Source organism: Halictus rubicundus, chromosome 15 (genome assembly GCF_050948215.1).
Source record: "Halictus rubicundus isolate RS-2024b chromosome 15, iyHalRubi1_principal, whole genome shotgun sequence".
Classification (NCBI taxonomy): domain Eukaryota; kingdom Metazoa; phylum Arthropoda; class Insecta; order Hymenoptera; family Halictidae; genus Halictus; species Halictus rubicundus.
The window spans coordinates 2723322-2748791 of NC_135163.1; the positions used below are offsets into that span (position 1 = coordinate 2723322).

General features: G+C 41.4%; 1 protein-coding gene across 4 annotated transcripts in view; it reads right to left on the bottom strand.

The window, feature by feature from the left end:
* Window positions 1-15365, bottom strand: part of Cep164 (centrosomal protein 164) — a 33137-nt gene extending 17772 nt beyond the window's left edge. For 2 of the 4 annotated variants that reach the window (XM_076801502.1, XM_076801501.1), the window contains exons 1-2: window positions 15062-15362; window positions 8947-9195 (exon numbers count right to left, since the gene is read on the bottom strand). In XM_076801502.1, the coding sequence (XP_076657617.1) occupies window positions 8947-9195; window positions 15062-15140 (328 nt within the window). In that variant the 5' untranslated portion in view covers window positions 15141-15362. Of the gene's footprint in view, window positions 1-8946; window positions 9196-15061 lie in introns of all 4 variants that reach the window. The other 2 variants (XR_013083529.1, XM_076801503.1) reach the window with 2 other exon arrangements.
* Window positions 15366-25470: the final 10105 nt, after the last annotated feature.

The window sequence follows — 25470 nt, forward strand, 5'->3', positions numbered from 1 at the left end:
AAAAATAAACTGGCAAATATGGATTTAAATGTACACATGTCACTAAAATCTACAAAGAAGAATTTGAGATGTACATATACAGTCGTCTCTCTATATATGTCGCCAAGGCCTGGATGATAAACGTCGCGGAATTATCCTCACTTGAGAGCTTAGCTCGTGTATGACTCCTGGACGATACATGACGCTGGCAGGGACCCGTGTTGTTGATATATATCGAGAATTCACTATAAAAATAGGAGCGTTTTTGTCTGGTAATGGGACGCGAGAAATTATTGCTCGATCATGTTCTTCTTGGCGTTCTGAATTTCATGCGCAGCATGAGCGTTCGAATATTTTCTGTCTGTTCTTACCGAGAATTTAACCTAGTCACGATTACGTTGACGACTACACATGTATATGTCACGCGCAGCTAAGCCAAATTACAGTTTTGGAAAGGTGGATAGGAAAATAGATATAGCGAAGCGAAGAATTTAACTGTTCAGTTGTGCGCTCATCGATGAAATTACTTTGAATTTTTCTTGAGTCTCACAATTTTGGGGGGCCAGAAAAAATCGAAGTCATAAAATAAGGACCACCCTGCTGTACATGCAATTTGGAATTCTTTGTTTCTCCACGATTTTTTGGGGCAATAATGTAAGAGATGAACGATGATGTCTTATTTTTGCCAGCCCCTGTGCGCGACTACGTTCTTTCGGCAGTCGTCATAGTGGTTCGATGACTCTTGGCGCAAGCTGAACAAAACCATTTTGTCACGATTTCATTATTAGAACACAAGTCAGCTTTAGTGAAGCAAATAAAGCTTAAAATGAATAATTGAGATATTCTCAAATTAATAATCTTATATTCATGAACGTATGTTCAGTCAGCGTGGCTATTAACCAGTTAGCTGTTGGGACATCTTTGAAAAATGTATACCTAAATTGAGTCGTTAAAATGAACCGTATAGCTATTTCGACGAGTATACTCGTCATAACACACAATATTGCCATTTCTTTATGACAAGTATACTCGTCAAAAACAGCTAACTGGTTAACCCCTTGCCCTGCAATATCGAGTCAGACTCGTGATGAAGATTCCGAACAAAGTCTAATGAATATGTATGTTATTAATTTCCTGCAACACGTTGGCTGCCATGTCACCCATATGTGGGTGACGGAATGATTTGTCCAGGTTTTCAAATGAATTTTCACGTTAACATATTCGTTGTACCAAATTTGATCTGTAAAATGCAAGAAAGTTGGACGACTACTCTACATCATACATTTAATTATTTTCTTACTTTGATTTTATGGAATTTTTGTCAAAGTGTTAAACCGAAATAATATTCTATTTCGTTGATGTATATTCCTTGGAGAAAACATAGGCATACAATAAGTATAATCTATCTTTTTGTTCTATGAAATTCTGAACGATGAAGAATTTCTATTCGTGACTTCGTTCACGACGGCAAGTCATATTCGTAATTTAATTTTAAGCCGTTTTTGACTTTACTTTTTTTGCGCAGAATTCGGTGCTTCATCCGAAAAGAACTGAAAATGACCCTTATATCTCGATTTAACCCTTAGCACTCGAATGGTGCCTGTAAGGCACCACTAAAAATTGCTGTATCATTATTCAAAATATTTTTTAAATTATTAAATTTGTTTGTATTTAATAAATTCCTAAACATTTCAGTATTTTAGGAGTAAATTGCACCATTTTCGTATGTATAATATGAAAAATATATATATACAGGGTCATCCGTTTTTAAACGGCCAAACGTCAACCAGCTATAGAGGACCCCAAATGGAACAACTTTCACCCCTAACACTTTTTTTGATTCGAAGTTATTTCATTCAGTCTCCACGGCGTGCCCCATATTAAAAATACCAAGATCCAAAGATCATACAAAAAAGTTGACTTAATAAAAAAGATGCCCCTGTTTATTTTAAACCAAACAAACGAAAAATCATGAAGATACATAATTGCAGTCCTAATATATTTAATCTTAAGTGAACGCAAAAAATGACGGGTTTTTGCAATTATCTAAAAATCAAGACCGAATCAAAAAAAGTGTTAGGGATGAAAGTTGTTTCATTTGGGGTCCTCTATAGCTGGTTGACGTTTGGCCGTTTAAAAACGGATGACCCTGTATATAGAAGGGAAATATTCTAGGTCGGAAGAAATGTTTCGTTTTGGGGTTAAAATAGCTTCGAGTGCAAGGAGTTAAAAGCCAAATATCAAAAAACAGATTACAGCACTGCCCCCATCCCCCGTGGAAACCGTGCAACATTTGTTCGAGAAACTCTTGCAACAAATAACCCACGAGTTATTCGAAGTGGTCACGGTACAGAATTTTGACCAGCCTAATTGTGGCGTTCGAAGCATTGTGCAATAGTTGATTTCGCCGTCGAGCCAGATCGACCCGTGCGAGCGTAACAGAAATTGGAACGTGGTGCAGAAGGGTTCGAGACTATCTGCTAGAGGTTGGCCCAGTTGGGCGGGACAGCCCTGTGCACGTGTACGTGTGCTCCCTTTGAATGCGGCTCGCGTCGCATCAGCCTCGGGTGGCTCGCCGCTCCGCTCCGCGCCGCGCCGGCGAAAAAGCGTCATCCCGGCAACAATTCGCGTCCGATACGCGGTGGCGCGATAATTGGACGGATCTACGTTTCAAGCGACTATTACGTACTTTCACGAGCGAGCGCTCCGGCACGTGAGTGCCTTAACGAATGTGTCGCACGGCCGCCAGCCGCTCGAAAAGAGTTTCAAGGGCTCTCGGACGAGCGACGACGTCGTCCGCTCTCGCGCGGCCCATCCGATCGAGGAGGATCGCGCAACAAATCCGCTCGTCTGTAACCTTATTGCACTCGAACCACCGCGGAATGAACACATGCTCCCTTCATTCGGCTCGCTTGTCGCATTTTTCGACCGACTATGGGCGCGTTTTGCCGCGCGATGTGTTTGCCTCCGGACCCAACAAACAGGAAAACTTGTGCGACCGACCAACCACGGTTTTCCTTGTTATTGTGCTCGGTTTCAAGTACCCCCGGCTGCGAGAGTGTCTCTCCACGATTCTCAATACGCTCGACATCGGAGTCACACACACGTGCGACCACCGCGATCTCGTGTTTCGCATAAAGGGGAATAGGCGATCTCCGCGCTGCCATTTCACGTTACAATCGCACGGACGATTTCTATGGATCGCATGACCTAAACATTGATTAACCCCTTGCCGTGCAATTCGAGCAGAAGGTTTCAGATTTTAACCCGCTAATTTCACTTCGGTCGACGCTCTACAACCCCTGTAAAATGATATTCGATTACACTTCGAAATCGCATAATTTTCTTAACATTGAACCAGTTGAGATTTTCTCGCATGTTTGGAGAATTAGTTTGCTAAACAACGGGCGAACGAAATTTTCAGGAAATGGCTATCGGTCGATTTTTTAAACTCTTTTTTATCCGAGCCCGTAATGAAACTTTAACGTTTTGTGGGTCCGTGTCAATTTTAGGGTGCGTAGTGTGTCTGTGCGCATGAATTATGTGTTTTTTTTTTGCTACAGAAATTTGTTTTCAAGGGGCGAAGTGGAACCTTGAAAATTCCGTTATTTTTTAACTGAGCTTTAACATTGGAATTATCGAGAAGGTCAAAATGGCTCTTTTTAATTCTTTGTTTTAAGATTATTGAAGCTGTAACGAAGCCTTTACAGGATGCTATTGAATAAATTGGCTCAGTGTTATGTTACGCTGTGCACATGTAATCTTGATTCTAAATGCAAACATGGAGTTTAAACGAGAATATAGACCCAGTCATTCCAACGTAATCGTGCAATATAATTATTGCACTGATTGAAAAAACGTGATAAAGATAAACTGAGGATCCACTATTACACCTATCCCCCGATTTACACTGAAGATAGGTTCCTTAGAAAACTGTGTAAATCGAAGTCGTATATCGTAATTCAGTCATTTATTTCACCGTAAAATAAAAATAAAAATATCTTAAAAAACATAAAAATAACGGTCTATTCATAAAATGACAGAAATATAAAGGTGCATGTATGTAATTCATTTTATATATAGAAACAAGAAATATAAATTAAAAAATTTAACCAAAAATTTAATTACTGTTATCACTTTCGTAGACTATTAAACCTTATACATGCTAGCAAGACGGTCGATTCAGAATAAATGGAATTAAAAAAGGACTAGGAATATAAGCACCAGTGTTACCAAGCGAACGGAATTAAAAAATGACTGCAGACATTTTTTTTAAATCCCATATTTTAAAAATTGTGTAAAAAAAACAAAAAAAAAACAAAACAAAAAACAAAACTGTGTCCCATATTGTAAAATTGTGTAAATTGTGTAAATTGTGTAAATAATGTACCGTGTAAATCGGGGGATACGTGTACTTTCTCGGATTTCACAAATTTCGCAAATGCCCTAAATGCATAAAAATCCAAATGTGTCCTCATCCTAGTGACCTTCTACGCAATCATAGTGCTGTACACAGATATAACATAACTTGTACAAATAGGGACAGGCATGTCCGTGATAAATTTTCTCATTCTCATCCTGTTACAGTGTTTCCTCGATATTTGTCAACAACACGGGTCTTTCCAGCGACATGTATCGTCCAGGAGATATCATCTACGCTGAACGTTGCACTCGACCCGTATTATGTTTACACTCGACGCGTCCGAGGCCTCTCGAGCTTCGTGGCCCCTCACGGGCTATACCCTGCGGTAGTGGGGATAGTTCCGCGACTTCTATCAGCCAGGTATTTGCGACATATATCCAGACAAGACTGTACATCAATTTACCAACTATTCCCGATTCTAAAGTTTCTGGACTATTATTCAAAAAAAGAAATGTGTCCTAGTTCCGGGTCAATTTCGAATGAATATTAAACGAACCTGAAGCACTCCAAAACGTTCTCAACCGGATCCAAACGGTAGATCACGAGACACAAAAGCGAAAAACAGTCGGCGACAGCCGTCTCGTTACATTTTCGAACCGAGACAAAGCGGAAGTCCCGCGGTGCGGATAATGCGACAGCGAGCGTCAACGCGCGGTACCACTGGAAAACCGACGAACATGGCCGAGCGTGGTTCCCGGCTGGTTTTCCGAAACGTTCGGCGACCAACAATCGCGGCTGTTTGCGCGCAATCGAACGTCCCCGGCGATAAGGTGCTCGTTATCGCAATCGTTCCGCGGTCCCGGTAAATAATCGAGAGCGGAGGTTTCGATTGCGGGTACCGTCGGCGAATCGAAAGGTTACATAAAACCGAAACGTCTCTGGTAACGACGCGTTACGTAAAAAGAGCGAAAAAAAACCGGAGAGCGAGAGAGAGAGAGAGAGAGAGAGAGAGAAACCATGCGAGCAAGTAGCGTCTGTCCCGTGGCCGGTGATCTGCGGTCGTCGGGAAAGAAAACGAAACGCGTGTGCAATTGTGCGAACCCGATGCAGCAAGGTCAAGCGCGCCAGTGTGAGAGAATGTTTCCGCGGTTACGCAATCGTTATCGTTCGACGATACCGGCGTCGGGATCGAACGAGACGGCGGAAGAGGACACGCGAGAAATCGGCGGGCGGTCGTTGACGACGGCCAAAAACTCCGCGGAACGACTAAAAATACAAATTCATCGTTTGACGACCGGCCAGCTCCCGGGGCGATCGACTGCCAGACCGAGTCCTTGGCGCGGACACTGCCGAGAAGACGGGAACGACGCGCGGGCTGTTAGGCGAGCGGGAACAGTTTTGACGGTCGGGGAGCCGCGTAACAGGTGTTTTTAGACGACCGATGGGAATTCCGAGCATGATTGTTTGCCTCGTTACCCGCTGTATCCGTCGGCGAAAGGGAGAGATAAGACGCGCAGGGAACACGATGATTACCAGCGGATTACTCACGGGGAATTATCTTATCTTGTTTACCAACAGTCACGAGTTCAATCAGAAAGTACGGCCGTCGGGAGAAAGTTCGATAGAAACGAGATGAGACAGACCTCCGTGTACCGCGTGATCGGTCGATACGCGAGACGACCGTAGGAATCGAGGAAACGAGTTTTCTTGTCGACACGCTAGCTAACGTTCGTCTCGGATCCGATTCTCGTGGATTAGTGTCGCGCGTGTGCAATGATATTGGATTTGCCTGAGCAAGCAAATGGCGTTGGCGTAGCGAGCTGCGGGAAATTGTAGCAGCCACGATGATCGTGTCGATCGTTTTATTCGTGTTTCTTTGAAATAGATACACCCCAAAAGCCTTTTACGAAATCGCAATAATTTAACCAATGACATCGAACACTGATCAAATTTATCGTTACCCTTTCTTCCTACTACATCCTTCTACATCCTTCAAATCTAATTCAATTTACTCGAATGTATCACCATAAAGATTAATTTATTAGACCAGGTCGAAGAATAGCGTCAACCATACTATATAACCATAATATCAACCATAATATAGTTCACAGTCAATCCTGGATAATTTAATCAATGAAAGCGAAACCGAAAAGACGAAATGCATCGTACTGGTTAGTCCTTGATCTCCCCTACATCCTTCAGTAATTTGACTTACTCGGATCTATCACAATAAAAATTAATTGATTAGACCAGGTCGAGGAATAACATCAGCCATACATATAAAGCTAACATGGCATTCAACTTATTCAGAATTCATTAACACTAAACCTACCACGGTCAAAATGACCGGTTTTCTATTTCACAATTATTGTAATTATGAAAACGTGTTTTCGTGGGAAATTACTAAATTAACTTCTTTATTGAAGCACATATTATAATGAAAATTGTACAAGGTTTGAGTAAATTCAATCTTCTCCCTTCTACAAGACGTTTCATTTTTATATGTTTTGTGCTTGGTAGGTTTAGTGTTAAAAAGGAAGTAGTATAGTTCACGATCAATAACTTAATCAATGAAACCAAAACCGAAAAGACGAAATTCATCGTACTGGTTAGTCCTTGAACTCTCCTACATCCTTCAGTAATTTGATTTACTCGAATGTACCACAATAAAAATTAATTTATTACACCAGGTCGAGGAATAACATCAGCCACATGTATATAAAGCTAACATGGATTCAAATTGTTCATAATTCATTAAAAAGGATGTAATATAGTTCACGATCGATAATTTCATCAGTGAAACCGAAACCGAAAAGACGAAATTCATCGTACTGGTTAGTCCTTGAACTCTCCTACATCATCCTTCAGTAATTTGACTAACTCGAATGTACCACAATAAAAATTAATTTATTAGACCAGGTCGAGGAATAACATCAGCCACATGTATATAGCTAACGTGGCATTCGAATTGTTCATAATTCATTAAAAAGGATGTAATATAGTTCACGATCGATAATTTCATCAGTGAAACCGAAACCGAAAAGACGAAATTCATCGTACTGGTTAGTCCTTGAACTCTCCTACACCATCCTTCAGTAATTTGACTAACTCGAATGTACCACAATAAAAATTAATTTATTAGACCAGGTCGAGGAATAACATCAGCCACGTGTATATAAAGCTAATATGGATTCAAATTGTTCATAATTCATTAAAAAGGAAGTAATATAGTTCACGATCGATAATTTCATCAGTGAAACCGAAACCGAAAAGACGAAATTCATCGTACTGGTTAGTCCTTGAACTCTCCTACATCATCCTTCAGTAATTTGACTAACTCGAATGTACCACAATAAAAATTAATTTATTACACCAGGTCGAGGAATAACATCAGCCACATGTATATAGCTAACGTGGCATTCGAATTGTTCATAATTCATTAAAAAGGATGTAATATAGTTCACGATCGATAATTTCATCAGTGAAATCGAAACCGAAAAGACGAAATTCATCGTAGTGGTTAGTCCTTGAACTCTCCTACATCCTCCAATAATTTGACTAGCTCGAATAAATCGCGATAAAAATTAATTCATTAGGTCAAGGAATAACACCAGCCACATATATGGCCAACGTAGAGATCGACTTGTTCATATTTCATGAAAAAGAACACAACAGTTCCCAAAACTGGAAGTTTGACAATGTCACTGGGTACCAGGGGAGAATTTCCCGGGGAATGACGCAACGTGGAACTGTATAATTAAAGCCGTTACGTAGAATATGCTTATCTACCTCGCCAGAATTCCTAAATATAGAATCTTGATAAATAAAGCGCGCTTTATTGTAAGCACCAGAATTCTACATATATCTTGATAGAAGCTGGTTCGTCGTTCGCCGTAGCAGAGACGAAAAAGAAAACGAATTTTGTCACGGGGAATAAGCGAACGTGCAAAAAACGGCACGATTGAAAAGACGCTCCGCTGAAAGAAACCAGGCGAGATATCGACAAGCATTCGACCAACAGTACACACGGAGAAAGACAACAATTACCCTGTTAACCCTTTGCACGAAGTCGTCGCGTAACGAGAAAGAAATGAATATAAAGAGAGAAAGAGAGAGAGAGAGAGAGAGAGAGAGAGAGAGAGAGAGAGAAAGAAAGAGAGAAAAAAAAAGATGAAACAAAAATTTTGCCAATCACGAGCCAAGGATTCACTTCACACTTTATTCATGTACAATGTATGTTACATGCTGGGATGCGACTCTGTGATTAAACGAACCGCTACACATCGGCAATAAGAAAATACTTGATCTATATACGGTTACATGTTCGTTTCGCTGCACGCCAATGCGAAAACGATGCAGTCGATCGGTTTTTGTGTCGCGCGTTCGTATTATGCGAGAATCAGTGCCGCCCGTTTCGTTCATTCACTACGGATCAACGCGAGAAGCAACGCTCGAAAGCCCGTGCGCCTATTTTCTGTCTCTGTTATATCACAGTCTCTCTGTCACGTTCGCAACCGGGTGCGGGGTGCATCGAGGATTCGGCCCAAGTGCAAAGGGTTAATCCTATATTTTCCATTCAGCCGAAATGACGAGGCAATCCGTACCGACGCTCATTTGCCTGGTGTTGCCGGCCCTGGCCTGCTCCACCAGCTCCCTGTACACGGCGTCCAAAGGGTGCTCCCAGGTGGTTGTTCCGGTGGAAGCTTGGTAGTAATACCAAGCGCCCGTCGACTCCTGGTAGCATGGCCGCCAACCCTTCGGAAGGGCCGCCATGAGGCCCTCCCGGGCCAAGTCCATAAGGTGCGGCTCCGCATCGGGGTCAATTCCCAAGCGCCTCGCATAGTCGAGCACCTCTGAAAAAGCAATCGCGCGCTCCATTAGTTAATTACCACCTGGCTCCCGGTATCGAGGAGACCCGGCAGAGAGGCGTATCTTCGACGAAATTTAAACAGCCTCGTTGCCAGCAAAATGGGATTTTCTAGACTTTTTTTTCCCCCTCGAAACCCTCCATTTTCATTTCTTCTTAAATTATTTTAGAATTCTTATTTTACTAGGAATGGTTTTATGTAGTGTAGCTTCATGGGCATATGCGAACAGTGAGCTCATCTTTTTAATAATGTTTCATCATTTCGTAAGCTGTACCATTGGCTTATTTAAACGGGTTTTGCATTGTGCACATTGCTCAAGGACCACACGAATTCATGGAACAACTTCATGCATATTGTCCAGCCGGAACGAAGGACTTTTTGAGATATCGATTTTAGACGGCAGATATGCTAATAAGATAATGTTGTGGTTTTTAAAATCACAAATATTATACGAATCTAGCTAGTACTCAGTAGAAATGATCTGCACCTTTTTAACTTTGTAATTGACGAATATTTATAAACAAAGATTTATGAGTTGTTCTCTAAACCATTTTTAACACAAAAACATTTCATGAACTGTCTTACAATTTTTAAGAAAAAATGATCACTTCTTATCTGCCTTCTGACTGAGCATAATCCCTTAAAGAGGTATTTCTAACGTTATGCCTTTTTCAGTTACTTTTTCATCATACATAGCTAGTTTATCATACAGTTTTAATTCATTTCTCATATACATATGTGTGCAATTATCAAAATCAACAATGTAGTCTTAGTTTTTAAAAAAAGGAGTATTCACGTAATTGTATACGTACAAAAACCCAGAATGGTTTATTAAATATTTTTCCAACATGCCTCCAATGAGAACGTCCCCTCCACCTCACTTCTTCCCCAATTAAAATAACTCTTCGTCAATACACAGTTAGTTTTGTGCATATGTGAGAAGAATGTGGAGGTAAAATTTTGAACAGTTAAAGAATTGAAAGAATTTAAGAATATCGATGTGCTATTTGCGACATATTAAAATTGTTAACGTAACTACGAAATTCCTACTTGGTTCCTGTCTCTTGCAATCGATGCCGACAATTTTTACTGTGCGTAAAAGTCCGCAGTCTATTCGTCAAGAATTAACAATAAGATTGCTATCGCAACTTCACAATGCATTGAACGTTCCATCTGTACGGCTTCTTGGAATATTTTCAAATGCAAAAAAAATGTTCAACCAAATCCACTTTTCTTTGCCACTCCTTTGGAAGAGCATCGAAAGCGATACAATAATTTTTAGACAATTCTCCGATGTACTCTGATCGGTGAATCGGTTATCAATAAAGTGGATTGCATTGGTGTTAAGCGTTCCGATAAAGCGCAGAAGTTAATTACGAAGTGAGTAACTCGAAGATTATATCGCCCTAAAGTGGGTTCAAAGTAATGTTAAACTGACAGCTCGTTAGATTGACATACGGGAACGATAACGGCCCAGAGCGTGAAAGCGCAAACAATTATCTTTCCTCGCGAATTCCCTGGAGACAGACTCCGCACGCGAATCGTCGCGAAAATTCATTCGCCTGGAAACGGACAGCTTTCGTTGAATGTATGCGTGTGCGTCCTGCTAGTTTTATAAAGCTTCCAAAGAGGTCAAGGATGTTCGCGGAATAAAGAAATTCTCGACGGCATTGTTCGGAACCCTGGAATCTCAGTTCCATGAAAAACGAACGAGATGGAGAGTTCACCGTGACTAAGGGTGGGAATCTTAAATTGCCCGGCTACTATAAATACCAGTGTCAATAAGTAACGCGAGAAAGTATTAATAAACCTTCGAACAAGTGATTTCAAGGTTCCCGGGTCGACCGCGTATTATAACGATGCCTATCGATTACAGTCCAGGTGAAGCGTACACGTGGCAATGCGGAACTGTTGTTCCGGAAGAAAGGGGACGTTAAGATATCTTCGTGGGTTACGCACGTCGTTACTTGCCGAAGAACGAGCACGAAACTTGCGAGAAAAGGGGAGACACGAACTTGACGCCATTACGTTGGAAAAATTTTATAACTCGCTGTTATTCCAATGCACGGAACACTTTTCATTGTACAATTAAAAACGCATTTGAATATTTGTAATCGGGCATGCGCGAACAAAATTGCTTCAAATTTGTGGCATCACGGTTATGGTGACCGTACGTCCTTTATTTAAAGGACAGTCCTCGTTTCACTGCTCCGTCTTTTGAATTAATTTTCTTTTCTGAAATGGCCATTTTTCCCTTTATTGTGTAAATTGAAACAGAATTGGACATCGGTTAACAGCACGTGATTCACAGTGTGCGAAATTTCAGTGCAATGGAACTGAAATATAAATGACGTGCCTTTTATAAATATTTAAAAAATCGTTGAATTTTTATTGTGTCTATCTGCATTTAATACGGTGAGCATATATATTTTATTTAAGAGGACAGTCCCTATTTCGCTGCTTTGTCTTTTAAATTAATTTTCTTTTCTGAAATGGCCATTTTTCCCTTTATTTTGGAAATTGAAACGGAATTGGACATCCGTTTACAACACGTGATTCACAATGTGCGAAATTTGAGTGCAATGGAACTGAAATATAAATGACGTGCCTTTTATAAATATTTAAAAAATCGTTGAATTTTTATTGTGTCTATCTGCATTTAATACGGTGAGCATATATATTTTATTTAAGAGGACAGTCCCTATTTCGCTGCTTTGTCTTTTAAATTAATTTTCTTTTCTGAAATGGCCATTTTTCCCTTTATTTTGGAAATTGAAACGGAATTGGACATCCGTTTACAACACGTGATTCACAATGTGCGAAATTTGAGTGCAATGGAACTGAAATATAAATGACGTGCCTTTTATAAATATTTAAAAGAATCGTTGAATTTTGCTTGTGTCTATCTGCATTTAATACGGTGAGCATATATATTTTATTTAAGAGGACAGTCCCTATTTCGCTGCTTTGTCTTTTAAATAAATTTTCTTTTCTGAAATGGCCATTTTTCCCTTTATTTTGGAAATTGTAATGGAATTGGACATCCGTTTACAACACGCGATCCACAATGTGCGAAATTTGAGTGCAATGGAACTGAAATATAAATGACGTGGCTTCTATAAATATTTAAAAAATCGTTGAATTTTGCTTGTGTCCATCTGCATTCAATAGCAGTATTATTCATTAGTTAGCAATACGTGGACCAGTGAAAAAGTCCAATTAAAAACCGAAACATTGAAAGCATGCATTTACACCAAACACAGCTTTGACATGAATTGTATAAATGTTGATTGAACATGAAACAATTTCTAATATGTCCTTTATTTTCTCGAAGAAAATATGGTCACCGTAATCATAGTGAATCTTCCCTTCTTTGCGACTGACCATGTTAGAAGACATGTTTTTCATTATTTTGATTATTAGACTGCGGATTTTCTGCATTTGTGGAAAAAATAGACGAGTATAATTCCAAACAGTGTAAACATTTAAAACCATTAAAGGGAGAAATAAATTCCTTGCAATTAATGCAAACATTTTTTCTTCTGCACGAAGTCTATTGATCAGTATCAGGTTGTCCCAAAAGTTTCTTTCGCGTGCATGTACTAACAACGCATTCGTTTGTTCTTTAATGTTTGATTATTGCCCGAGCTTCCCGTTGCTCTCTTAAAAAAGCTACTCCGAATTTGCATTGCGCGCACTAATCTAAAACGTGACGAGCATTAGGGCCAACGTGGTGGACGGAGAGCAGTTACTATGAAAGACCTAACCCCTGATTCTCCACCTCGTCACGGTAGAAGCTACGGGAATTCTCGGCCGGTAACGACCGTCCATTATATTCGGCCGGTTTAATTCGATACAACGTTCATCGACCTCCTTTCGCGCTTAATTAATTCTTCAGAAGCCTGCCACTTGGGCGTGCTTCCGAGACAAATATCTGAAAATGAACCGGCTTTAAGAGTCACGGAAGGCAAGCGTTCGCGTTCGCGCTCGCGCGCGCGCGCCGATGGTAGATAAAGTGTCAATCTATCACGAGCCGTTAATCTTCCCGCTCCATTCGGCTAAATACCGTCGAACATGATTAACGAGAGCCCGAGAAGTTGTTACGCGGTGTCGCTCCGCTTGACGTTTCGCGCGCTCGTTATAAATAATTCATCGAGCCCGGGTTCAACCGTGTACTTTGTCCGTGAAACGTTGCTTCTGTTTACCGAGCTATTCGTTCGAAAACAAAAAGAGAAGAGGAAGAGAAACAGAGAGAAAGAAAGAGAAAAGAGAAGAAGCCTCGCTTCCTGGGAACTTGTCTGTCGATGATTATCATGACAATCCGAGGACGGGCCACGATTTCACAAGGAAATTAATTCCAGAATCACGTTCGAAAATCCCCAGCGATAACGCGTCGCCGGAAGCGTTCGCTGGCAACGTTCGCGTTTAAACATATAATTAGCCGCGAAGATCGCCGCCGCGCAGCGGATCCTCATTCATCGCGTCCACGGCGGCGGTTATGCTCTCTGAATAGTTAACGCTACGTTTTGCGGGAGAAGACGACAGCGCTGCAAACACGGCCCGGTTAAAAATTCCATCATGGAAGTCTTTGACAGGTGGCTACCCCGGTGTGCATATGGGGGTAGACCCGCCACAACATCTGTCTTCTCGGCGCGGCGCGTCGCGGCGGTGGTGAAATTTTTGTAGCCGTTCGGACAGCTACGATTTCGGATTGCTCGGGATCGAAACGAATTTTTCCGACGAATTCGTGGCAGGGATTGGTTGGCGAAATTTTCGTTCGGACGGGACGCGTATCCTGCGGAAGTCAGTCACTGGCACGAGCGCCCGGAGGGGGTGGGTTCTCGAGGCTTATGACAAAACTTTCGCCGCACTGCGGATCCTATTGATTTTTCACGGAACGCTCGGCTGCGAGCTCACTGCTCCCGTCCGGCCGCGGTGTAAATAAACAAGGAAACTCACCACCGAAACCGTTCGACCCTCTCCCCTTTTATTCACGACCTTTCGCGTCTTAACCCCGCGCGGTTTAATTGCCGCGCCGAACCGCCCCTTTCTCGATCTCTAATTAGCCTCCTGCACGGGGACGCACACGAGGCGGCCAGTTTCTCAAGAGCTGCTCGTGAAATTTTCATTCGTTGTTCGCCCGAAGCGTGTATCTTGTTCCTGACACTGCTCCAAAATTCGGGAACGGTTTACCACTGGCTTAGTCTATTTTAATTAAGGAATTCTACGATTCCGAAACCGTACTCGAACGCGCTCCGCGGAAACGAGACAAACTAACCGGTCGCGTTCGAGCAAACGTAAATATTCCCATCGACGATGGAATCGCGCGACAACTGGCGAAACCACCCCCGGCCATAAAGCGGCAGCCCGCCCGGTTGCACGTTTGCGTCAGTTTTCATTGCGCAACCGAGCGGTGTTTCGCAATACGACGCCTTTTCCTTCTGCGAACTGTGTCAAGCCCGCCGGAACCCGGCCTGTGGCTATCCTTGCCCCGCCGCGACGCAATTAGTTTCCAATTAAGAGGAGCGCGGTGTCAGCGGGGCTCGGACGCCACGGCCGGAAGGAGGGTTCCCTTCGCGGAAAGGATCGGCGGCGGAAAGAGGATGGTCAAGGCCGCGACCCCGGGGCCGACGGTGTAAAAGAATTAAGAGAGGACGGAAGCCGGAAGCTCGGCAGGAGCCAAGAAAACCAAACCACCCTGTGCTACATCGATCGCGTGGGAGGGAGCGGAGACAGGATGGTGTCTCGCTTACCCCCCCCCCACCCCTCTCACCCCTCACTCTTCCCCACCGCGAAAAGGACCTTCGAGGGTCCTCGGGCCCGAAGGACTCGCGGTTTTCAGGGGACGTACCTTCGTTCGACGGATGCGACGTCTCGTCGAAGACCTCCCTGCAGACGATCGTGGCGGCGCTGTCCTGGGAAATGCTCATACTAGCTCGTACGAGGAACAGCCGGGTCCCGGTCGCAGGACGTTCACATAACGCGCTTCACCATAACGTGCCAACACATGATAGCGTCGCATGGGCCGTTGCCCGTCATAGTCCGTCACGGCGGCGCGTGCACGCGAGAGAGTTTTCGCCCCAGCGACGAGGCCCGTCCGACGACGGTCAATGTTGAATCCGACTTGAACGTAGGCGGCGGAAAGAGAAAAGACAGAAAGAGACGGAGCGAGGGAGACGAGCAGCGCCCCCGGTAGCCTGACCCCGAACTAGGCCAATGATAAGGAAAACGAGCGGCACTGCCGCCGGCAACTGTCTTATCGATTAATCGAGGGACTGGCAAGCCGCTCGGCTCGACACCGCTCGCTCGAGCAAAATAGACGCGCCGCGTCGGATCGCCACGCATCTTTCCGGCAACTTTCTTGCTTACGTGTTCCCATTCACCATGGCTGCGGGACACCACGGGGGTGGGTTTTTCTTTTTATGGAAAACGCTCGGCTCGAGGAACGCTGGACACATCGTTCCCCAAACTTTTTAATTAACCCCTCCAGTGCACGGATTCGGTCTACAAGAACTCGGAAATTAAATTTGTACTGTTTTAATGTCTCTTGAAATTATCCTGGAATCATAGTTTTGCTGGGTGTAGTTTAATGCAAGGTATAGCTCTGAAATGCGAGTTTTTTAAAGAAAGAGTGGATATTTTTTAGCCATGCACGGAAAGGTTAAAAGGTTAATTAACGCTCCTAATCGCTATGCTTCAGATTGTTTCCAAGTTCCATTGCCATGATCAACGGGGGTGAGATGTAGTCGTTGCTAGAGCGCGTGATCGTATTTCCTAAAGCGACATCTCGAGTATTTTTGAAGTGGTGATTTATTCGAATGGTTCCGTGGAATTTTATTGTCTGCACGGATTTTGGTTTATTATGCAGGGGATGCGCACGCGACGGAATGCTAAACGCGAAATCTAAAAGGAAGAGGTAGTCGGATTCCGTAGGGTTTAATGGAACATGTCAATTTCAGTTCGATAAAAAGACACGAGTAATCTCTTCTTGAATATCTTCTCCGGTTGTTATCTTCCAGTTTAATATAATTGTCTTTTTATTGCTGCGACCGGTTTGCGATTTTCTCTATTTTTTTTTTTTTGCGGTGCTGTTATCTTGTCGCGTTGTATCTGTCGCAGGGTTCTATGTAAAATGTAACAGTAATGCATATTTATAGCGAATGAATAGTGCAAGCATTGTAATTCTGCGAATTCAATCGATCGTTACAACAGAGGGTGTTGACCGACGGTCACAATAATATTTTTATCATAGCGTAAAAAATATCTATCAATAAGTTGGCGATTGATGGATAGCTAAATATTTTTATACACACTTTGTATTCGCATTTTTAAAATTCGTGACAATTTTTCGTGTACACGTTATCATCTGCCGTCAAGGTAGGGATCTTTTCAAAGAAAATGAAGAAAATTGAAATAACGATTGTCGAGCATTTTTTGTTATTTTCATAGAAATTTAATCTTTCTAAGGGATAATGAAAATTCTGCTAAAAAGTTTAAATCAATATCAGAGAGGAAATTTCCTCTCTGCCAATATAAATATCTCCGGTTAGGTTCGATCGCAGCGCCATTGCATTCGAATCATATAGTGACATTTCAGAGTAAAGACTGCAACTTCCTACACTATCGACAGTTCTAGGGAATTTGTATCGGAGGATGAAGAAGAACTAGTTTTTGCAAAGCATGCTAAAAAACAGATTTCATCCAATAAGAAAACTATACAACAGTTATTTTCCATTGAATAGTCTACACGAATGTTTACACTTCATGCATATTAAGCACAAGAACTCTGAAAATGGAGTCCACACATTTGCCTATCCCCAGCAGAGATGGCGCCATCGTGTGCATAATCATTTGCGGGGTTAATCTTATTTGCGATAAACTACCGGCACCCCGGTCAAATTATTTTATTGCTAAATGCAGAAACGACGCAGATTACTGTGCCCAGTAATCACCTTCATTCAATAAAATTTAAAGCGTTCGATTACTCGCGTTTATTTTCTGCATGACGGAAATGGCTAAAGTATTTTGCAATGCGCTAAGTAAATTAGTTTCTATGAATGCGAATGCTTTCCCACTGGCGATATAATAACAAAAGTAAATGTTAATATCCTGGCACAATAATATATGCAGAACGGCGCGTTATGTAACGCTGAACGTTCAACGTAATGGAAGATTATTTCATTTATGGTTTCGTTTATGTTTCAGTCATTCAAATTCACTAAATCCCCTCTAAATATCATTCGACGAACTGTTTTCGCGGTATTACTTTCTTTAACAGTATTTCTATTTAAATGCAATTTTAAAGTTCAATAAAATTTTGTTTTCTGTTCGAAATAAACAAGATTATTCAATTATTGAATTTCCGCGAACACACGTTTCGCCAACCAGAGATTCTCCAGGAATAAAATAAGAAACGATCTCTCTTGCAGAGCGTAGCAGTTCCATTTTAATTGTCGAAATCTCGTTGAACGGAAGATCGATAAAACAAAGTGTATAATTGTTTCCAAAAAGGTATCGATCCATTGATTTCTTTTGGAACATGAAACGCGTTCTCCAGCTCGTATCGTTAGCGAAATATATCAGGATCGGTTCGGTTGCTCCGCATCGGAGTAAAATGGGAGCAACACGATCTCGAGTTTTCCAAGGCGCGGATCGTTTCCGCAAATCCTTACGAGTGGTTTCGACGCGGCTGGTTCGAAAGACGCCGGAAAAGTTCGCCGGAGGATTCGTATTTACAAGATCTCGACCGTGGGGCGCGGTACTAGTTGCCGGTCGCGATCCCACCGATACACGCCCGGAATAATGATCGGGCATCGATTGGGACATTTAAATTTTCCCGTTCTATAGAAAACAACGATAGAGGGGGGGAGGGGGGCTGAATAACGGTGTTAACGTTAACGACGCCAGGATCCCGGGAGCCGTTTCGTCGAACGCGAAAATTAAATGATAATGATATCCTACGCCGACGCCCCCGCGAAATACTTGCGGCCTTCGAGCCCGGAACATTTATTTCCCTCTCCTTCTCGCTCTCTCGGGATTTTTCGCCGTGCTGTTCCGTCTTTCTCGAACCGTTTCTCCTTCTCTCTTTCTCTCCCTCTTTCTCTGTTCCCCCGTCGTCGTTCCGTTTCGAGGGAACCGTGCGTTTTTTGTTCTGTAAAAATCCTCGTTAACTCGAATCACGATTCCCCGCGTATTATACGGAGCCGTGGCGGGCGCCGCGCCGGCTTTCCACTCTTTTTCCCCGGCAGCTAAATAAATCGTTAGAGGTGGCTCGGTGACCGAGCGCGGGCTAATGGCGCTCCACTTATTATTCTTCCTCGTTGTTCCCGACGAATCGCAAGCTCAATCGACCCTCGAACACGCGGGAACTATCGCCGATGACACCTTAATTGACGGGCTTCCGTGATACAGGCCGAAGCGAACGAGAACGGCGCCCGCCGACAAGGATTACACCCGGCCACGGACAAAATGGCTGAAACATCCGGGCGAGCGCCGCACGGTGGACCGTTTCTGGAAAATCGGTAGAATTTCATCGAAGGTTTTCGCGTCACGAAGCAGGTTGAAATTAGGTCTTTTCGACACAATGAGATGAACTGGACAGGACACAGACTTGTATCTGCGGATCTTTATGCATAATAAAAAATGTTTGCATCGATTGCAAGACGCAGGAGCGAAATAAAAATCTATGACACTACGCTGATATCCTTAAATCTTTTTAACCGTTTGCACCCGAAGCTATTTTAACTCCAAAACGAAACATTTCTTCCGACCTAGAATATTTCCCTTCTATATATTTCTTTGATGTTATACATACGAAAATGGTGCCATTTACTCGTACAAGACTGAAGTGTTTAGTAACTTATTAAATGCAAACGAATTTAATAATATATGTAAAATATTTTGGATAATGATACAGCAATTTTTAGTGGTGCCTCACAGTCACCAATCGAGTGCTAAGGGTTAATATATCCACTGCTTTAAATTTTGGTCACCCATTTTTGTCATAAATGCATCAAATCCGCTGTCTACTTATTAAATAAATAACAGCCAAGTTCAAGTCTGTTGGAGCAACGTATCGGTCAGTCTTTTTTGCATCTCGATAACACGTCCACCAGATAGCATAATACGTTTCGTGTTCAGCTTATGTCCGAACGTCCATTTTGAACATCCCTAGGACGTTCGAAAGACTCAAATTTCGGTCGTTCTAGGGACGTCCATTTCTTAAGTTTTGTAGACGTTCTTTATATTAGACTAGGATAGGCATGTAACCTTTTTGCTATGGTTAGGTATATCAAAATTACGTTTAGTGTAAGAGATTAATGCAAAATTTAGCTGCAGCAACTTGCAGCTGTAACCGTGGATAAAAGTTGATCAACTTTTTTCGGTAATTTTCACTCCCTGTTCGTTTAAAATAGGCGTGTAAAACTCGCAATCGTTAAAAATCGTAACTTTCGTTAACATTAACTCTTTAACTATTTACCTCCGAAGGTATGTCCACAAGGCATTAATTACTTAAAATCACATGCGCAATCGACTAGCAAACTTCCAATTTGTCCTAGACTGTAACATACCCCTATAAGGGTAGTTTTATAAAAACAACTTTTCATTCTAGCAAACAAGTAATATCAGAATTAGATTCTACGTCCCTAAAAACCCCTGAAACCGTAGTTTGAAATGAATAATGCATAAACAACGGGGGCATAAATTTTGTCTAGCTTTTTGCGATTCTGGACCACCGCTGTGCGCCGGGGAAACTTATGGCACTCGTCGGAACCAAGTGTTTTCCGCTGAAAACTCATCTAAATCTGATGATTACGTTCCTACGAGTATAATCTAGGAAAATTGGTTAATCGCGAAAAGCCAGACCACACTTTGAAAGTCCTGTCTTTCATGTCTAAACGTTTGGCTCGTGTACCAGGGTCGTTCGTGACCCCAAGCATGCAAACTGCGTTTTAGGTTGTCGACATTTTTATAGTGTCATAAATAGTGTACTTGCGGTGGTGAAAAACACTAGCCGTTCGGATCAAAGTTTTTGGTGAACACTGAAATTTAGTTAATTCAGTCTACCTTAATTCGGTTCTTCGGAAATGTTATTTTAACCCTTGTGCATTGTTCAGAACGTTTGGATACCTATGTGCATCGTGAGAATTAAATTGGGCTGCAATTAAAGTTCAATTCTAACAAAGATCTAATTCTTAACTTGTGTGCAGTTTGTAAAAATAGTTGACGTTAAAATGATTCACATATTTCAGCAAGAAAAATCAGAATAAAAAGCGAAGTTCTCCTTTTGAGTACAATTGATTCGGACAGTGCATGAGGATGAAATTAAAGTTCATAAAAACGCAAAAAAATAGAAGCTGAGGTATTATTAGAATATACAAATTCACGTTCCTGTATAAAAAATAAAACATGAAATAGCATGGTATTTAATATAATATTTAAGTTATATCATCGGGATTGAGTCTCCGTATTCAATTGTTTCGAATCTAGGATTTTCACACTGTTTTGAGTTAAAAAGTGATCAGATCAACATAAATACGATAGATCATAACTAAATATAACACCGAATAACACCGAAACTACATTAATTTATACAAGTGTCTTCCTAACCCATGCATATCAAATCAACTACAATACAAATGAATTACTATGATTCGAATGAACATTTCAATACGATTTCATTCAAATATTCTATTCACAGAGTATTATCTCGGTTGTTCGTGCCGACGAGAGCAAACAGTAGAACAGAATGATCGTTTAGCAGTGTATCAGCTCTGTTCGTGTGTGTATGTATGTAGCCAAAAAGAATAAAAAAGAGTGATGCACAATGAAACCAGAAGGTTGTCGAAAGCAGCAAAAATCCGTTACGTAGCCATCATGGGAGAACGTAACAACCGAAAAATCACGTACCCACCCCGGAACAATAAATTCTATTGGTCGTTAGACCCTCGAACTCGCGCCGGGGGATCCCCTAATCTGACCTAACAGCATAATGTCGTTACCTTGTTAAATAAATGTCACAGCAGGAGGGTCGCTCGGGGCCGGGCAGCCGATCTACAAAAGACCAACCCCTAAAAATTGGGCCAACGTCCGCGTCCCTCAAAATGGTGGACCGACGCGCGGATTCAGATCGAAGAAAAGCACAAAAGGAGCGACGTTTAGCCCGACTGCAATCTTCCTCGGCAATGGCCGATTGCAGCCTAACCCCGCTGACTCATTTGTCGAAAGTCGAGATAATTCGGTGTCGATGAACCGTAATCCCTGCTGCAACAGCCTCCATCATCCTCCGATCGGAAGGTCCATTTTTCACGCTAACCGTACCGAGCACAAAATGGTACACGGTCTTTCATGAACACGACAGCACCGAATCCATTGAAATTTCTCGCAATGTTCAATAATTTCATTTAGTACATTCGAATAGAAGCATCTTTTTTATTTCAATAATCACGGAAAGGAAAAGTGTGAAGCCGTCGTGGCACGCTTAGTATAAAAATACATTTGGAAGCAGACAAATTTTCTTGTCGTCCGATAGCCTTGTCTCGTGTCTCGAGAATTTTATTTGATCCAACGCGTCGTGGATGCTGAAAAGTGCGAATTCGAAGCCTCTCGTGTTTTTTAATCATTTATCTCAAGTTTGTTTTTCCTCCGAATCTGTTTGAAATTATTTTCAACGATGGCCAATGGAAAATTTAGGCCCCTCTCTCGCATACTTTGAATATCGTTGTGCAATAATAAATTTTCCGTTGTTAAAGTCGTTTGGATGACTGAAAATTAATTTATCACTTTCGTTTCTTGTCGGGAAACATTTTTCGATCGCAGGATTCAATCGTAAAAGCCGCGACTTCTTCGGTTATACTTTTTTCCTATTTTTTTTTTTCATTTGGTTGTTACGCGATGAAATTTTTTATTACAATTTCAGCAATTTTTACTGTCGAAAATATCGGAAAATCGAACGAAAACTCGTGCGTGGGCGATTAACGGAAGGCCTAAAAGTATCGACAATGTACGCCATTGCGACGGCAAGCGTTTTCTGTCACTATTTCCTCGCGAAAGACACTTCATAGCTGCATAATGATGCACATTGTCCTAGTTACATATTAATTTCTTTTTCGCGCGATGCAAATAAAAATTGAAGCCACACGCGTCGGGCGGAACGAAGCTGTAATAAATTCAGCAGACGCCTAGAAATATATTTTTATAATTCGTGTCGTTTTTCCTTTTATTAATGAAACAGTAATAATGAAGGAAAAGAAGAAAAGTGGAATCAACTCATGAGAAAGCATACTCATAGTTATTTCTTCCAAACGAGAACTAGATCGCATTCTCAAAATGTCGTAACGTTACATGCTCAGTTGTAAATTTCAAATAAATGTAAATATATTGTAAAATATTCTAGAACGTAAAAATATTCTTAGTACTTGCAAAATACAAAGACAAACTCCGACAGTAAATCTACCCCGATCATTCATAATTAGACTTTATAACCAAAATGAGTATATACGTGCAATTAGAGGCGGTAGTTAATACGGTATGCACTTAGTTTCAAATTCTGAAAATGTTTAAAGGAAGAAACAAACATCCATTTTGTTTCCGTTTCTTGTAATCACGCTGCGGATAATTATGCATTTATGGCACGTGTAGCTTCGTGAAATGCAAGAAAATATTTATATTATTAACATATTAAACTCCGGATCTTTACTCAAAATAATAAGTCTGTGCGTTAATTGCAAGACACAGGGGCTGAATACATATTGTCCATTAATAATTTTAATATGGGAAAAGTAATATATTAATACTCTTAAAATCCTCTAAACTTTTCACTTTTTTAAACTGCACCTCCCGACAAAATAACATTTTTAGCATTAGTCAGAAATGTTTCTCTCAGTTCAACATTTTCCTCGAGAACGAACTATAAAAATGGGAAATTGCACAGAGATCCGCATTATAATTTTTCTTCTGCATAAAAGTCCGCGGTCCACTTGTAATATATTGCCACGTTGAATAATGCGTTTAATCAGCATTACGGTGATATTATGTTCGGTAATTCGTGATCACCGGGGAAAAGTAAGAACCAGTTAGCGCGAGTAGAAAACTGATCAATGTTCCCGCCGTTGTGAAGAACGCGTTTCATAGAAAATTAAAGCGCGGCTTCAATGGTTCTAATAATTCCCCCGTTTTCAGGAATCTCGTTTTTAGCTTCGTTTCCGAGTAACCCTTCAGAATATATTAGATTATTCTAATAATCCGCCGTTTCCGAGTCGCAGCCGGGGCAAAATCCCGGCGTTAAATGAAATCAAGTGTCGGCTGGTTTACGCTGAATTTCATTTCGAGGTGCGGCGAGCGCAAGAATATTCTTTGGCAAGTTATCGTTCCACCGTTCGCTCCGTCGTCGTCGTCGTCGTCGTCGTCGTCGTCGTCGTCGTCGTCGTCGAGCTTTCTGTCCCGTCTGAAAAGCGACGAAAAAAATGCTGTATTTGCAAATCCATTGATCGGACACGCCGATGGTTATCGGGCGACGACACTTTTTCACGGTTCGGAATAATAACGCAATTCTTCGTCATCCGGTCGAGATGTTTATCCGAGATCCACCGTGCAGCTGGTAACGGCATGTCCGTTTCTCGCGTTCGGACCATAATCGAGATCACTATCCGCCTGTTTTGTGTCGCTCGACATCCGATTGTCATCGCGACAACTCGCACGAAATTGTTCTGAATTAATGACGCATCCGTCGTCTACGTCGCAACGTTGCGTGGAGTCCAACTATAGTCATTCTTCTGTGGGAACTTTGCAATTTGTTGTGTTATTTATTTATTTGAATTTGTGAATTTGTGAAAGACAATATTAACCATTTGCACTCCTTTGAAGCCTCTATGACGACTCATTAGCAATAACAGCATTGCTATTTTACATTGGAATACAGGAAGTCCATGAAGGAAATCAATGTAAATAAATGTTTGGAATTCATGCGCTTCGCTTTAATAGTTTGTTGTTGCTGATGGCGTTAAAAATGTTCGGTCTGCTAAGGGTTAATATGATGTATTAGTATAGGCGTTATAGTCTATAAAAAATCCTATAAAATTATGGGAATTTAGTTAACGAATTTACAAACTAGAAAGTCATAATTTTTGCGATATAAAGGATTAATAAGTCTTAGGTTTCGAGTTTCAATTTTAATTACGAAATTGCTTTCGTTTTAGAAGATTTCTTTGGGGGTTGATGGTGCAGCTGCTAGGATTTGTACTTTACGGAAGGATTGATATATTCTAATGAAATTTAAGTGATTCAAATATGTTACAATAAAAATTCCAAAAATTATAAACCGGGATTTCTTTAATACAATATACATAGCAGATCATTTATAGCACACACAAGGACTAAAAGGACTAAAACAACGAACTCAAGTTTCCATCATTCGGTACCAATAACTCTCCAATAATCCGGAGACCATAACTGTTCGTTACTTACGCGAGAAACGTACGAAACTAACGCATCAACGCCCCTGTTAACGTTTCGACCCTCCGACGGCGGAATCCGGGTCTATTTTGACCCGAAGTATCAAAGTTCCCATTCCATTACTCAGTTTTTGGCGAATTAATTATATGAACAACCGCTGCATTAGAAACAATAGAAGGATTAACGCATCTGCAAGAAGTGCCTTCAAAAATACGTTTTAAAAAATTGATAAACACTGCAGTGATTGCTCCTAAGCATGATGAATTATAAGTAATGGATTTGATGCGTTCATGAGAAAAATGTATAGGACATTATTTTCAACCTGTTATATTAAGAAAGGAAATCCATGTATATTCAATCCCTGCTTGATACAACGGGGGTAGACAATATTTATTTTGCATGTCTGGCATCTGGAAATTTTCAAAAAATGCTAAAATATAAAATTCCATAGAATTCAGTACGATTTCTATTCATTTCGGATCTACAAAGCCCACTACCACTGAAAATAAGATTTCACTTGACTCCACTACCTTAAAATTTGCCTACAAAAATTGAAAACTGCATAAACATCCGCAGTCTAGTTACAAGACTGGTCTGCGGTTCGAGGGTGAATCAACAGAATGAAATATTCAGATAAAACTATTACTCGAAATGATATTGAGCAGCAGTCAGTAACGCAAGATCTGTCTTTAATTACAGATTTCCCGGAAGCTTTGCAATCCTGTGGGCACACCTAGCCCTGGAAGAGCTAAGAAAGGGAAACGCGTCGACAGTGGCGATTGAAGATGAACAAGGATGCTGCGGAAA